The sequence below is a fragment of the Oratosquilla oratoria genome, chromosome 1 (genome assembly GCF_046742065.1).
Source record: "Oratosquilla oratoria isolate Oo_2021 chromosome 1, ASM4674206v1, whole genome shotgun sequence".
Taxonomy (NCBI): Eukaryota; Metazoa; Arthropoda; class Malacostraca; order Stomatopoda; family Squillidae; genus Oratosquilla; species Oratosquilla oratoria.
In genome coordinates, this window is record NC_134777.1 from 100,937,687 (window position 1) to 100,954,557 (window position 16,871).

The window sequence follows — 16,871 nt, forward strand, 5'->3', positions numbered from 1 at the left end:
CTTTGAACTGTTTCTTCTTCTTTTGGAATAAAGTCGTATATCTCATTTTTCAAGTTGTCTATATTAAATATGCGAGCTTTGATCATGGAATCATTCACACGGTGGTCATTTAATCCAATCAATGCTTCAAGTGCAGATTTATTTTCATCAAATACTATGTAGCAGTCATATGAACTACCATCATTTGAAAGTTTCAGTCTGATTCGTTCCACTCTTCCATAATTCTTGCTTAAGAGATAAACCTCCTCATAATAAAGAGTCAAGCAAATATTTGAGCAGAAAAATACTCTGCTCTTTGGATTACCACCAGTAATTTTATCACCCTGGTGTTCCGGTGATTTCTGTTGAGAGTGTTCAGAAGAATGGTCCTTTGGTGAGCTGGAGTCGTTATCAGAAGAAGCTGGGGTTGCAGGGAGTTGGTCCGGTTCCGAATTCGAGCCAGGGTCGTTATTATTTATGGGTTTGTCTTGACCGCAATGAGGGTGACCTTACTGGGGGCGGTTCCCCAGTAAGGTAGAAACGATGCAAGCTATTTTTAGGGCACCTTTTCTAGACCCCTCCCCATGTGGGGTGAGCAGAGTGGATCCTGAACAGGGCTGTTCAGTCATGTGGGTAGCTACCGAACTGTGCTGTTGCCTCAATCCCAACACAAGAGTAACTTTTCTTACCCACATTGCCTATGTGTAGTTCGTGACTAGAGGCTCCCAGAGATCACCTTCTCCTGCCCCCGTCGTCACTAGCCATCGCCACAGGGCTTTCTTTAAAGTGATTATGAATGAGGGGTTGATGTGGTGAATGTCTGTGAAACCGCTACTGAGAGGGGCGGCTGAAAATTAGGTCGGAGGGAGGGGACAGCAAGCGGAAGACAAGAGAGGAGTGGAAAAGGAAGTTTGAGAGGAAGCCCTGTGCGGGGAAACAAGAGCCCCGCCCGGGGATCGGCATTAGTCGCCTCTTACGACACGCAGCCGACGTGGCGGGGGCTATATTCTATATTACACCCCCTAGCCCCAGGGGGTATACTGGCCTATAACACTGGTAAAAAAAAAAAATAAAATACCTGTCTCACAAGCAAAAGGTGAACTTGATTGAATTTTTTCTACTAATTTCAAATATGTTTTAAGATTTTTTTTATCAGGTATAGTTTTTCTGTGATAGCATATTAAATTTCAAACAATTGTAACTAACAAATGAGGCTATTTCAATTAAACTTACCTTTAAAACGTAGAAATATATTATTTTCTAGTGTGTTTTGCTTCTGGGAGATCCCTTTTTAGTGTCCAACAGTAATCAGCCAACATTAAATAGCTCCACTTCCCTTGATACCGGGTTTCCATGTTTAGAATGTCCTGGCGAAACCTCTCACCGTGCTCGTTACTGGCGGCGCCATGATTTGCAGGGAAAAAGTCCAAGTGAGAGTCTAGGAAGTGGACTATTTTTGGCTCATATTGCATTCCAAGGCCTTGTAGAATATCAGTAGCTCTTTTACGATTTCAGAATAGTCATTTGCTTTGTGAATACCCCAAAAATCTGATCAAACTTTCTTAAATAACAGCCATGCAGCTTTTTCAAGATCATTTAGCTCTTCATCAAAATTCTGGTCTCTCATCAGCTCCCTAGTCTGTGGTCCAAAAAAAAATACCTTCTTTGATTTTTGCATCACTTACTCTAGGAAACTTATTTTTCAAATGTGTGAATCCCTTATCAGTTCTATCTATACCTTTAACAACAACAAAATAAAAAAATAAAATAAAAAATCATCAACCCTAGCTTAATATGCAAAAGAGGTAGACAAATTTTCTCTGAATCAACAAGAGGAGGACGGACAACATTCTTCTCTCTTGGGGCCAGAGATCGTTTCTGCCACACATTCTTTTCATAATGATTTTTTCTTATCTCGACTGTCCCACTGACAGAGAAATCAACAAAACTTTGTGTAAACCAGTTGCATTCCAAGTAAAAGTACCACAACCTTAGGTCACCACAGATATTCCATTCATGTTCTTCATACTAAATTTTTTGCAATAGAAGTTTCATACTCTCATATGTTTCATGTTAGCTACATGGGCCAGAGGAACTTTCAAGAAACTTATTTCCATTGTGGAGCAAAACAGCTTTCAAGCTCACTTTTGAAGAGTCAATAAACAAGCGTTACTCATTCCTGTCATATTTATGGTTAAGGTCCTCCATATCAGAATATACATAATTGGAAAACACCACACCATCCTCAAGTGAGAAAAAAAAGTTCAAAATCACAATGTTGCTTACGATAAGAAATAACTGGATTCTTTCTGCTGAAGATTCCAGTCCTTTAACCTGGAAGCAAGAAGTTCAGAATTTTTTTAAAGTTTAAATTCAGCACAAGATCATTCAGATCTCCTGGACTCAATGTGGTTCACTTCAAGATCAGATTGGCTGAAAGTGCATAAAAATCTCACACAGTGTTGCCAAACTCAGTGTTTCCAACCACTTGATTGAAAATTATCCCACATGACACACGTCACGTAACATACCGTGGAACACAAAAAGTGTTGATGATGGGAAAAATAACATTATTTTTGGATCCTGAATTTATTGATGAATTTAGAACTATCCGGAATATTGGGGAAAAGTTGAAATATACTACTCATATTCTTAATGTCACAACACCGCCAAGAAACGCTTTCATACTTGCAATCAAGAACAAGGAAACCATAAACAACTTAATACACTTGTTCTTCCTTTTCATGAAAATTTTCTTAATATTGTTAACCTACTCAAAAAATTAGATATCAAAGTAGCTTTTGAATATGACCACACCATTAAGAAAACTTTAATTAAGAACAGCCCTCCTAATAACAACGGTGTGGTCTAAAAAATTCCTTGCCAAGATTGTAATAAATTTCATATTGGACAAACTGGGAAAAACGTTCTCGACCTTGCAGTTCTTCACGGGACACTTCCATGGTTTGGGTGGCTGCTGGGGCGGTCGGCCTTTGGGAATGCCATTTCTGCAGGGTTTCTCCTCCTGCTGGGGGGAACTGCTGGTTTCATCATCGTGCCAGCTTACAGGTAGGATGCCTCTAACCTGTTTCCGGGGTTTCTCGGAGTTATTGTTGGCACGTTCCTACACATCTTCATCTGAGTGAATGCCAGTTCTTTTTGTATATGGGACTAACTCTTTGGAGGGCTTTTCTAATTGATAAAGGCTTCTGAAAGTGTCCCCGAATTGCCTCTTCATAATGGCTTCCATCTCGCTTTCCTGATCTTGTTGGGCCTTTGACCTTTCTTCCTGGTCTATCTTGGGGCTTGCCTCGTCTTCCGAGATGTCAAAAGTTGCTCCACGACTGGTTCTATCCATTCAGTCATCTATTTGGAGCATGAATGGTGATGGGAGCTTTTGTGGACTTTAGCCTCTCGAAGCAGTTTCTCTAACCGGGCGATTTCTGTGGACAACTCTTTGTTTTCGGCCTCAAGGTCGAGGCCTGTTGAGGTCATGTTCTTCTCTTTTACGCCGTCGGTACACCCCTCAAATTCGACAGGTGAGGTCATCACTGAAGGGTGAGATAGTTCAAGAGGACGAGAAGAAGGTGTGTGAGTAGTCAAGTAATATGTTTACTGAATTGGTATTTGTAATACCAACCAGTATTTGATACCAACCAGTATAAAAATTACCTCAGGCCGAATTCTTGAACCCTTTATGTAAATAATCACAGGAATCAGAAATGTAGTGTTTGGTTAAATGACTTATTAGTGTATATTACATGTCAACGTAAGTTAAATCTAAAAAAAAATTTGATCCAAGGAATTTGTTGCATTCTAAATACGGACCAAAGCCGCCACGGCAAATGATAGCTAGATTCATGGAGGCAAAATAAAAAATAAAAAATAAAAAGAATAAATAAATAAATAAATAAATAAATAAAAGGGGCTAAAATCGAGACGAGTAATCTGGACTTCAAAATTCATTTAAGCAAACAACGTGTGTATTGTTCCTTCTTTTAAACTAAATAAGTTTTATGCAATTGATAATTTAGGCACTTCACCAATATCCCTATGGACCAGAGTCACGCAGCATTATCTGATGATTAAAAACTGATCTCCATTCAAAAAAGAATGCTGACCTCTTTTGATTTATACTGTCATTTTCTGCTTCCCTCCTTAAATTAGTTTTAGAACCTCAGTGAATTCACCACTTCCGTGCTACATTGTCCTCCAGGGTTAAAGCATTGGTTATTGGCACCGAAATACTAACGTACTATTCGTTACATCGATTTCATTTTTCACATTACCAAAGGAGTTTGAAGTCTACACACACGAACATTCATAGACGTATACACTCGCAAGGACACATCCACTCAGATAGACACGAACACACACATACCGACACACTACGGTAGACACACATATGAAAATGTATTCTTAGGAATAGGCAAACGCGTAGTGAAACTGGCTTGTTTATACACACATGAGCATGTCCCCATCCTCGAAATTACACATACATTCAAACACACATACACACATAAACACACTCATAGACACACACATACACACACGTACACCCACGCGCATACACACACACACACACACTCATAGACACACACGTACACACACACACACGCACACATACATACATATATGCATACATACATACATACAAACAAACACACACACACACACAACACTCGTTTACATAAACTGGAAACACTCGAGAAAACCCAACAGTGTAGCAAATACAAAAGCATTTATGCTACGTATTGCCCTTTCCCTGCCCTACAGTCGTTCTTCATAAGTGTGTGTGTGTGTGTGAGAGAGAGAGAGAGAGAGAGAGAGAGAGAGAGAGAGAGAGAGAGAGAGAGAGAGAGAGAGAGAGAGAGAGAGAGAGAGAGAGAGAGAGAGAGAGAGAGAGAGAGAGAGAGTGTATTTAACTTGGTCTTTGGATCACGTGTTGGACTCGTGATCGACAGCTATTTCCCTCCTGGAGGAGAGCTCAGAGCTCGTAGGTCCGATCTATGGGTAATGCTATGACCTTACACACACACACACACACACACACACACACACACACACACACACACACCCAACTCCCCGCCCACGAGAGTCAGAGTAACGACCCAAAGCGCAGCTGTACCGAAATAATTTCGGCCCTGGGCAGGATTCGAACCAAGTGTGTGTGTGTGTGTGTGTGTGTGTGTGTGTGTGTGTGTGTGTGTGTGTGTGTGTGTGTGTGTGTGTGTGTGTGTGTGTGTGTGATTCACCATGGTCGTGAGTCACGTTTTGGACTCGTGATCAATAGTTATTCCCCTCCCGGAAGAGAATTCAGAGCCCATATATGACCGATCTATGGGTAATGTGATTTTACCCTCACACACACACAACTCCCTGCCAACAAGAGTTGGAGTAACGACTCGCAGCGCAGCGGTACTTAAATTATTTCAGCCCTAAGTGGGATTCGAACCCGGACGGCAGTAGTTCCAGCCGGAAACTCAAACCACTGCCCTACGAGTCGTGTATTTGTGTGTGTGTGTGTGTGTGCGCGCGCGTTCGTGCGTGCGTGTGTCTGTGTGCGCGCGCGAGCTGCTTCAGCCTTGCTTCTTCCACCTTTATAACTTCTCATCACAAACATAACCACTCATTTTTTTCTGTCTTTTCTCCATATGTAATGTATTCGTCCCCAACTGTATTTTTTTTTGGGGGGGTGAGAGGAGTTTAGTCTCCACTAGATACAATCAGGCTTGTATATCCTTAGTGGTCATTTATCTCGAACCTAGCCGACAGTGAACCATCAACATTAGTACAGTATATGCTATTTTAAGTTTCCTTGTAGTGCTTCCTTTGCATTAATGCCTTCCCGTTTTATTTGAAATAATTTCTTCGCCTTCCGATTGACAACTCGGAGAAAAAAAAAAAAAAAAAAATTATATATATATATATATATATATATTGCAGAAACCACAGGGAAATTAAAGTCGGAATACTGAACGTTTTCGTCTATTACGACATCCTCAGAGTACAAAGAAAGAAAAAATATAACAATATTTATACAGAAAAAAGAAGAAAACTGGGAGAGGTCATAGCCACATAAAACCTTCGGACATTATACATACAACACATTTAATTACAAATGGAAATGTTAATGTTAATAAAAATACATATACATTCATATACACATAGAAATGAATGTGATATAACAAGAAAAAATAATAATAATAATAAAAAAAAAAAAAAAAAAAAAAAAACATGTGGCCGAAAGGTCCATAGGACAATTGGTACAATTAGGAAACTAGATACTGCTTTACTATCCTATGATATTGTTTTGTTAATCCAAAACACAAGTAATATTATTATCAAATTGTACAAAAAAAAAAATATATATATATATTTGACAGAAATACGAAAACTGGAAAGGTTATGCCACATAAAACTTTCGGACGTTATAACGTCCGAAAGTTTTATGTGGCATAACCTTTCCAGTTTTCGTATTTCTGTCAAATATTGTTTTTTTTTTCTTTCTTTTTCTTTTTTGTACAATTTGATAATAATATTACTTGTGTTTTGGATTAACAATATCATAGGATAGTAAAGCAGTATCTAGTTTCCTAATTGTACCAATTGTCCTATGGACCTTTCGGCCACATGTTTTTTTTTTTTTTTTTTTATTATTATTATTATTTTTTCTTGTTATATCACATTCATTTCTATGTGTATATGAATGTATATGTATTTTTATTAACATTAACATTTCCATTTGTAATTAAATGTGTTGTATGTATAATGTCCGAAGGTTTTATGTGGCTATGACCTCTCCCAGTTTTCTTCTTTTTTCTGTATAAATATTGTGTTCTATTTTTTCTTTCTTTGTACTCTGAGGATGTCGTAATAGACGAAAACGTTCAGTATTCCGACTTTAATTTCCCTGTGGTTTCTGCAATATCTTTTCGTCACGCGTTATTGTGATTATTTTTGCAATATATATATATATATATATATATATATACATATTCTTCGGTCCTATCAGTTTTGACTTCGGCTTTCGTGTCTATGTTCGTTCCTCTTCGTTAGCATCGTTCCTGATCCAATTAGGTTTTCATCTTTTCTTCTCGTGCTAACTTCCAAGACTTGCCTTTTTTTTTTTTTTTTTTTGCCATGGTTCGCTGTTTGAACTGTATTTTCATTGAACGTGCACAATTTCTCTTATGCTTGTCTAACTTATATATGCTATCAATCTGGTCTGTTAAATCCAAGTCTCTCTATAGATACTGATGTAATTTCCTTAATTTTCATTCTCTGTTCTTGGCGTAACTTACACGATGTTTTTTCTTCTTGGCATCCAAAGAGTAAGACGCATCTACATCTCTGATAAAAAAAAAAATTCGACCCTGACCATTACTTACCCTAGGCTGTTTCTTTCCTGTTGCTCCATCTCTTTAAGATTACTCTATTCTATCTTCATTTGTTGCTGGCCTATCCTCTTTTTCCTCCTTGGTGTTAATTTTTTTTTTTTTTTTTTTGTCAAAGTTTCATTTTCCCTTCTCAATTTATCAATCTGTTTTCTGAGCCAAATTCGTTTTTTTCTTGCTCATTTTTTTTGCTCCAGATCGTGCAATCTAGCCTCATGTGAGGAGATTGCCTAAACATTTTCAAAGATTTTTTTTTTAAGAATTTCACTTACCATGGTAGATTATCTAACTTGAGACTTGTATTCTTTTTCAAGTTTATTCCCTGCACATTATTTTTTCCAGTGGACTTGCCTTTTTGGGTGTGAAGCCTTCGAAATCTTCCATGATTTGTGTGAATACAGCAATAAAAGACAACACTGCAAACTTTCCTATCATGCACGACTTCGGAGACGAAGCCCAATATTTTCCTTCTCTGAATTTGCTTCTGCTGATTAGCTAAGCTTCCCCCTTGTCTATTCAATTGGCAATTATTTTTATCTGCTTTGCCTGATACGGAAATCTAGGAGCCTCGCTTCGCGTCGCCGTCGTCAGCGCCATTGCGTCGTGACGAAAATCACTATTTTGCCCTTCCTTACTCTCTCCTAAAGTTGGAACCAGCAATGTTTTGCCTCTACTGTGATCCTGAAAAAGCTTTACTTCCCCTGTTTACTTAATTGGTAAGTACATCTGGCTTTGCCCTATTAAAGGCAAAACTAGGAGCGTCGCGTCGAGTCGCCGCCGCCGCGTGTGTGTGTATTTACCACATCCAGTTTATTCTAATCGTGTATAGTTTTGGCATTCACTGTTTCTCCGTTCAGTTTGTTCCAGACATCAATCACTCTATGTGGGAAGCTATTCTTTTTCAGGTCTCTTCTGTAGCTGTCTTTATGTGCGTATTTACCTAGTATATTTTACGGGAAGGTGAGCTATGCTCGTGTGTCCCGTCTTCATATCTTGTTTTATCTAGACTTTTTAAATTCGTGTATCGTTTTTGCACACACCACATTCTCATCTGTGTGTGTGAGAGGTTGTACGTTGGTATCTGCTAATTTGCTATGAGTGTGAACATTAGTTTGCCTCCTTAAAGGTGTCTCCTTAATGGGTGTCTTGCATTGAAGTCTCTTTGTAGAAGATATGGAGGAAGGGGGTTTACTTGGAGGTCTGATAATGTATCGGAATTAATGTTTTTGATAAGTGCAGTTATAAATGGTAGATGGTTATTGGATACTATAGGAAAATTTTGGCAACAGTGACTTGGGGAGGAGTACAAAGTGTAATTGGTAGTGACGAGATATTTGGGTGAATGAGGATTAGTTCACCTCGTTTGGTTTGGGAAGGGAGAGGTGGGGATGGGTATGTGATATAGCTTTTTAAGTATGGGGGTGTGTACCTTGCTGTAGGCAGATGCAGACAGGATATTGTTGGAGAGGGATTTGTATACTTTCCCAATTTGGGACGAGTCCTCAGCAGTTCCACTGTATAATGAGGTGCATTATTCATTTTTATGTGGTATTGCTCAGGGTCATGCTCTCTTGGAGACTGGTGTAGATTTTGTCTGTCATGGTAGTCAGGAGTTTTTCCATGTGTTTGGGTGTTGTTTTTCAGACGAGAGATTCAATTTTGGGTACAATTGGATATGTATCATTCATTGCAATTGGATTTCGTGAGGACACTGGGAGATCTATGGGAGATATGGCTTAGTGTTAGTGAGTGGGTTTAATACTGGGGTTGGATGGGGTGGATTTCAGCTTGTACTTTTAATGTTGTGGCTGCAGTGGATATTGTGGATGGATTAAATTTATTTCTGATTTTGGCTGGGGAAATGGTTTGTTAACATATATAGGGTGGGGAGTTTACTCTTGTGGTATGGTTGATCTACTCCATTATGTCTTCTATGGTTTCCCATGGGGAGTTGGATCTTTTCTTGGAATGGAAGAATTGTTGGTTTTGGGGTGTACTTCAAATAGGTAGGGGATGAGTGGTTGGACTGAATATTTCAGTGACACTGGTGAGGGGGATATAGTGGCTTCTGCTGGGGATTTTGTGCTATGTGGGTGTATTGTTTAAGGGGAACCACTGGGGAAGGTTTGTCTGATGGGCTGTAGTGCATCTGTGTACAGTATGCGACTCATGGTCTGATCATCCTGAATTGGACTAGTTGTCAAGCTTTTCTAAAACTGATACATTCCGAGTTCCTGAAACAGAGGACTTTCTTTATATATTGGTATACTGTAGTCTGAGGATGATGCAGGGTGGTCCTGATTGTTGTCTGGATTTAAGCATGTGATCCATGTGCAGGGTGTGCGCAATGTACACATACACCTTTTAGGTGGAAACATAATCATCTAATGTGTCCAAAGTGCTGGCAATTGAAGCAATGATGTAGACATAGATAGTATTTCTCTGCTTCATATCTTAAATGGAATGGGTGGGAGTGGATTTAATGCCTTTGTTTTTGGTTACCTCTCTTGTAAGGGGGAAAAAGCCATTGGTATATGTATGTGCATCTTAATTATCTTACAGTCAGGTAGGATGGAAGTTGTGGTTGACTGAAGTTCAATATTACTGTCGAGGTATTAATCTTTGTACCATTTATGATTTTCTGAACTCTGATTACTTTTAGTACATTTGAATGTCTTGCTATACTTTCCATTATTTCTTCTTCTGAGTGGTATCAGAAATGAAATGTGGACTACTACACTGATGTTAAATGCTCTTTGTGGTGTCATTTGAACTAGGGTGTCTGCTTGAGTTGTTAGGGCTTTGACTATCATATTGAGCTCTTGATTCTATTTCTATTGTTAGGGTATCTCCTTGGGGCTGCATATCAAAAGATGTTCTGCATTGGTCTTAGAATTTGTAGATACTCTCGTGGAGCATTTCTTTATTACAAGTTCATTGTTGCAAGACTTCAAGATCAAGTTTCTTGGACACTCCAAGTCAGGGTCCACTTAATCTTGGTATGGGTCAAGTTGGTTAGCAGGGTTGTGTAGGCTCAGGAATACAATCTCTCTTAGTGGGATCCAGGGTCATAATTATTGAATGTAGAGCTTGGGTCTACTGGTAATACCAATGGTGGCTGGTATTAATCTCTGTGGAGAAGGTGGATAGTTGCTCTAGTGTTACCACTGCAGATTGTTCTTGAGTTTGGAAGTGAGCCTCTTCACTTTGCTTACTGGGAGTTGTTGCAGAGCAGGGCAAGAGTGAAACTGAGGGACTTTGATTTTGGGACAACTGTTGCTTCCCCGTTGTTGTTGTTTTGTTATAATTATCATTGTTATTCATATTAGCCAAGATGAAAGGGAAATGAGTGATTGATGGAAGTGGGCTGGGTAGGGGTGAATGTATGCCTTGGCTGGCTATCTCCCTTATAAGGGGGGAAGAAGCCTATTAGTATATTGTTATTCACACTACATTATAGGTGACTGCATTGGGGACAGCTTCCCAGCTTGGTTAAATTCAAGGCGGCTATGTTTAGGACACCTTTCTGGCCCTTTCCTATATGGTCTGAACAGAGCAGATCCTGAATAGGCCTACTCATTTATACAGGCTGCTGCCAAGCTGTATTTACTTAATTGCATTTACCTACAGGAAAGGAGTAACACTCATCAGGTCCAGTCTCCTACTCTCCAATTCATCATACCTAGCTTCAAGTTTATGAACAGTTCCATGCCACTCCCCATCTTCACACAAGGTTGGGCCTACATCACCTGTCATCTGGATTGTAACCAGGGTCTAGAGATCACCATCTCCTACACCTACTGTCACACACCATCACTGGAGGACTTATGGGTATTAGTAAGAAAACTGAATTTATTGTTATTTAGTGGGAAAGATGGTGATTGTATACACTGTGAGTCTCAGTAGCTTCTCACTCTTTGTGTTACCTAAGTGCAATGCTTGGAGGCAGTGAGGTAGTAGTTGGTTTTCCTTCCTGTTTTTGAATCCCATTTTGAGGCCTTGCCTTCCTCTTAAGTCGAAGACACGATTGCAGGAGCTGCAATACCTTGAAATGGAATTTATAGCAAGTAAGGAAATCCTAACACCCCGAGAGTTATGTATACAATGTATAATGTATGAACTGAAATGGTTTTGTGTGCCTATGATCCCATCTATATTTATTTGTAGCCTGTTTTGGGTGTTTTTGTGTTGGTATTTGTTAGATGTACTAGTTGTGTGGTGGCTGCAGATCCAATTTTTTGTGTTGATGAGTGTATTGCATTGAGGTGGATCCATGAGTGGCATGTATTATATTTGATGAATAGGTGCGGAAAGTTTATTGGCTTTGTATATGTTGGATATGTGTATGAGCCTGGGTTGCTTCCTATATTTCAAGCTAATAGGAGGAGGTGTGGATGGGCAGTCACTGTGGTACTGAATTCCTATGTGAAAAAACAAGAAAGACTAGAAGTAGTAGTAAAGCAAATAAAACAAGTTTATGGGTTCAATCTGGAGACTAGGCACTCGCTCCTTGGGGCCATACTTACTAGTGGAGGCGGGGTTATTGTGTCCTCTTGTAAATGGTCAGCATCAAACTCAGCAAGTTGAATTATTTTTCAGGTATTCTTTTTTTCCATAACATAAAAAACATTGGCCGGCAGGACACAGCACCTCCTTATAGTATGTATTAGCATGCTAGAGCATGAAATTGAATTATCAAACTATTGCTATGAAAGCCCTGTTATTCCATTTCTTTGCTGCATTTTATCATAATCAAAATCATGATTATGAATGAATACACAATAAAGTATGAACTCAACATCATGAAATATACTATCCTTTATCCATTCACACAACAGAGCTGTTTGTCATTAATATGTACTGTACTGTACTCCACCACTTCAACCAGTTTATCTGTTTGCATAAAACAGCTATCTTCTTAGAAAGACTCCACTGATCCCAGCCTTTTCTTCATCACAGACAAATACTTTAAAAGTTATAAAATCTTAATAAAATTGTTCAATGCTATCTTTTTAATTCATGTTCTTGTTTGTCAATGTATGCTGGGTCAGACTATATCTGAGCACATCCTTAGTTTCAGAATTTAGTGAAAAGAATAAATAATTTGAACAGACAGAAGTTATATAATTAATTTCTTTCCCCATACCCCCTTAACTGCATGTGCACAAGCACTCGTGCACAACACAATGTTATGCAATACTCAATACTTTTATATACTGGAATATGTTTTTCATGTTAAAAAACAAACATGGTGGAATGCACTCGCCTTTCTTCACTATGCAGGAATGTAATGCATCAAGGTACTTCATAAGAAAATATTCCCCCCTCTTTAAACAATATACATTTTATGGTTAAGCTAGATTTCTGAATATCCAGTCAGAACCAATTAAATTTCTATAACATTGCACAGACATGTTTGTCATCTTTTCTGATGAGAAGGCAACTTACAAGTGTCCATCTTAAAATATTAAATAATATGGAACACTCATGTGAAGGCAGCAGGAAAATACTAAAACAAAGTAGGTGAAATAACTAAACATCAGTTGCTAGACAAACAAAATGATAATAATAAAACCAATAATAGTACAAATGGAATGAACTAAACTATGGTGCTTCAATAAAGTATCACTGGAAATTATCTGCATCATTTTTCCTTGCTGCTTTCAGAATTCATCCACTGGCTGAAAGTGTTATCATTACTATTACCTAGATAAATACCACATGCCCGCCGGTGCTATCAATTCAGTATATACGATATCCATATACAATATCTCTGCTCACTTTATCTAAAGCTGCCTGTCTCATCTACACTCCATTGTAGCAGAGGTGATGCAATGCATACTGTCTTGCCTCATTAGTTATTCAACCATAACACAATTTCACATTCTGATTCTCAAATAAACATGAATTGAACTAAGGGAAACATCCATGTAAGGTACACTTATATGAACTTTCAGTAATTTCATCTTAATTTTTTCAATGACAATAAACAATTCAAAATAATTACATGATAATGAACACATTGCACAATAGAAGAATAACCCTATATGAGACAATATGCATAAAGCATTGGAGGCAACTTGACCAGGAATAGTCATGTTTGCAATACAAGCTGCACTATGACAAATCTGTACAGGACTGATAGTAAGCTGTCACAGATTAATGAACAATACTGTACATGGCAGACTGCTATGTACAATAACTTTTCAATTATTTTCTTCATATAGTTTGCATATGAACTAGCTTGTAACATCTTTTGCAGACAGAAATACATTATATCGCTCCACCTAGACATTGGCAGTAGCAGACATAGTTGCCTGAGCACAACATACAATACTTTTGTCTTGTCAGAATACTTTGACACAAGATAATCATAACACAGTTTTTATAGAACCACTTAACACTGAAATGGTTCACAGGATCACAATACCATTTGTGAGGTTGTAAGATCCCCAGTGGGAAGAAAGAGGAAAAGATAATCTTCTACTGCCAAAGCAATGTTCTACCGGCCTAACTTAGAAAATGGATTAATTCCTCTTTTTAAAGACCCAAATCTTGTCCCTCCTGTTTGGCGAAGATCACTATCATCTTCCTCAGGGCTCTGGAGAGATTCCCTGTCCTGTGCACTCTCATCTAGAGTAAAGTCCTCAAAACTCATGTTAGATATTCCTACAGACTCATATCCTACTACCTTTTCTACCTTCTTTTCTTGTTTTTCATGTTTTTTACTTTTCTTTATGTATTTTTCTTTCTTGACTTGAATATGTTGTTTAACTGGAAGCACCATTAGGCTTTCTCCTTCAAATTCATCCCCAATATTCTTGTACTTAATCCGATCTTTGCTTCGATCTCGCTGTTTTGACTTCTTTGGAGCCTTAACATCTTCATCACTAGATGATGTATTTGAACTTGAGAGCTTCTTATGTGATCCTATGGCCTTCCTGAAAGTTGGGGGTGTGGACTTTTTACGAGTTTTGGTATCTAAAAACTGTTTCTCTAGCTGTGCATCATCTTGGCTATGCTCCATCTGAGCCATCTGTGCTTGTAGTACTGAACTCATGTTAGCTGGAAGTGTTTGACTCTTGGCACCAGAAAAGTTGAGAGGATGATACTGTGGAGCAATACTTTGGAAGGGTGTGGCACCAAATAGGTCCTCACATCTTTTGGAATGGAAGGAATTAGAAGACTGATGACTAGATGGAACCTTGCTTCCACGAGGAGTCGAAGTTTGAAGAGGTTTCTGTAATACCTGTTCAGCCACATATACATTGCTACTATGGCTGGATGCCGCTGATTGTGTTGTGCCATTGACAACTCTTGATTTGCCAACCTCTGTGAGATCACTTGTAGATACTGGAGGAGTAGAATAAGCGACATCAGAGAAAGGTGTGGACCCAAAGAGATCTGTTGAATTGGAAAAAACTTGAGTGTTTGCGGCTGAGGATCCTGGAGATAGCGAATCAATACTTTGGGACAATGTTGGTAAGGACGGTTGACTCAAAGTTGGAACACGGGATGTTGGCACTAAATCAACACTGCTACCTCCAGATGACTGCACAGGATTAGCAAAAGCACTTGGTGGACTGATAAAAGGATTCTTAATACTTGATGTTTCAGTGGCTTTGGAAAGGTCTGGACATGCAATGGGTACATTTTCATAGTGGTGATACCTGCCTGTAGAAGAGAAATTTTCAGCTGCATTGGAATTAATTAATACATTCTCATAAATTGGATATTCATCATGTGGGGATTCTTCATATATCACAGAGCTTTGGACATCAGATGACTTAACATTTTGCTCGGGTGAAACTGCCCGTACAGATTCACTATGCTTCATAGCTGGTGAGCTGTTTGGTAAAGGAAGAGCTGCCACAGAAGATGAACCACAAGATTCAAGGGGTGATACAGTGCTGCTTGCAGGCTGACTCTTGCTTGCAAATACTTTTACATTAAATTTCTTTAAGGAACTCTTAAATGGGGCTAAAGCAAATACATCTTCCTCTCCACTTCCTTCCCTCTTTTTGACTGGTTGTTCATCTGATGGAGCTTTGTGGAATGGCTTGGGTAAATGAAACAAACCTGCTGGAGCAGACAGTTGTTGCTGTCCTTTTTCTTCTTCTTGGGCTCCATCAGATAGTTTTCCTTCTTCATCACCTGAATCTAATTCATCATCCAGTAATAGAGGTTTTTCCCCATATTCATGACCCAAGAGTCGATCTTGGCAATATGATTTACTCTCTTGTTCTTGAATTGCCTTTGCTCGGGCTCTTACAGCTGACCTGGGAGGCTTTGGGCCTCGACGAGAATGATGACTGGGGTCAGTTGTACCAATCACTCTTGGATCATCTTCATGTGTTGTAACACTTTCACACTCAGCATGATACACGGATGAGCTTACAGTTTCTGAAATATCCCCCCTGTCTCCGTAATCAAAATCATCATCATCATTGATTCGTGCTTTCAGATCACTAGCAGATCCAATGGAATCATCATCAGATCCACATATAAACATTCCATCTGTTTTCCCATCATTTGTACCTCCTTCTCTCCCTTCCCCTCCCTTTCGTCGCCAGCCTCGCCCACTACCATGTCTCCTCCTGGTCTGCCCCTTCACTTTGGAGAGGGCTTTGGCTTTCTCCACTTGTTCTTCTTGTGGCTGTTGTTGATGCTGTTGCTGCTGCTGCTGCTGCTGCTGCTGCTGCTGTGGCTCTCTTGTAGCTTCTTCACCTTCTTCATCCTCATCTTCAGACTCCTCATCACGGTCATTCTGCAGTTTCTCATATTTGGACCTGTTCAAGGAATATAAGGACAATTAACTAAATTTGTTTTATTCAGCATTCATACTGCTAAAGAAGAGAGATTCTCTGCATAATGTATATGAAAAACAAAGGTACTAGTTTATGTGCATATATCTGGAAAGACTAGGCAATAAATTAGAGAAGGGCAGTCCTACACATGATGACATAAGTGAATTAACACATCCTAAAACTAAATACACAAGTATCAACATGCAAGGAAAAAAATACAGTTCCATATGTCAAAAGACCAATGGTTAGTTAATAGTGATATTACAAGATGGATGCTAGGGAGAATACTTTTCCTGCCACCCATCTTCATAACTCGTTAACACCTTCACCTGGTGGTGCAACTCTATGGGGCTTACACTCTCTAGACCAGGCCCAAGATCTCTCTATCAACTTTTAACTATATTCTCACCTTTTCATATAAGGAGAGCAAACAACCAGTAACTGCTCCCCTCTTTCTACTATTGCAGGTGATAAAAACTGTCTCACACTAATACAATGCAGTGAAGTCCAAAGTTTCTTCCCAGAACAACCTGTGGTAAGGCTCAAGGGCCATTGCCAGAAACTACAGGCTTGCACTTTCCCAGTCAGACAATAATTATCATTGGTTGCATAGTCATTTGTTGTTAATATTTTCAGGACTCCAATGATACCCCAATAGAACCCAGTTGCACACCATTCTTTTGTCTAG

The 16,871-nt window shown here is 39.0% G+C and overlaps 2 protein-coding genes across 9 annotated transcripts in view; one reads left to right on the forward strand and one right to left on the reverse strand.

The window, feature by feature from the left end:
• The window catches only part of LOC143024564 (uncharacterized), a 43,645-nt gene extending 32,310 nt beyond the window's left edge, over positions 1 to 11,335 (forward strand). Inside the window, exon 2 of the mRNA XM_076183377.1 lies at positions 11,007 to 11,335. Coding sequence (XP_076039492.1) covers positions 11,007 to 11,282 — 276 coding nt within the window. The 3' untranslated portion in view covers positions 11,283 to 11,335. The remainder of the gene's footprint in view (positions 1 to 11,006) is intronic.
• Positions 11,336 to 12,919: 1,584 nt separating this feature from the next.
• Nak (Numb-associated kinase) overlaps positions 12,920 to 16,871 on the reverse strand; it is a 264,091-nt gene continuing 260,139 nt past the window's right edge. For all 8 annotated transcript variants that reach the window (XM_076183446.1, XM_076183436.1, XM_076183397.1 and 5 more), the window contains one exon: positions 12,920 to 16,165. In XM_076183446.1, the coding sequence (XP_076039561.1) occupies positions 13,879 to 16,165 (2,287 nt within the window). In that variant the 3' untranslated portion in view covers positions 12,920 to 13,878. The remainder of the gene's footprint in view (positions 16,166 to 16,871) is intronic.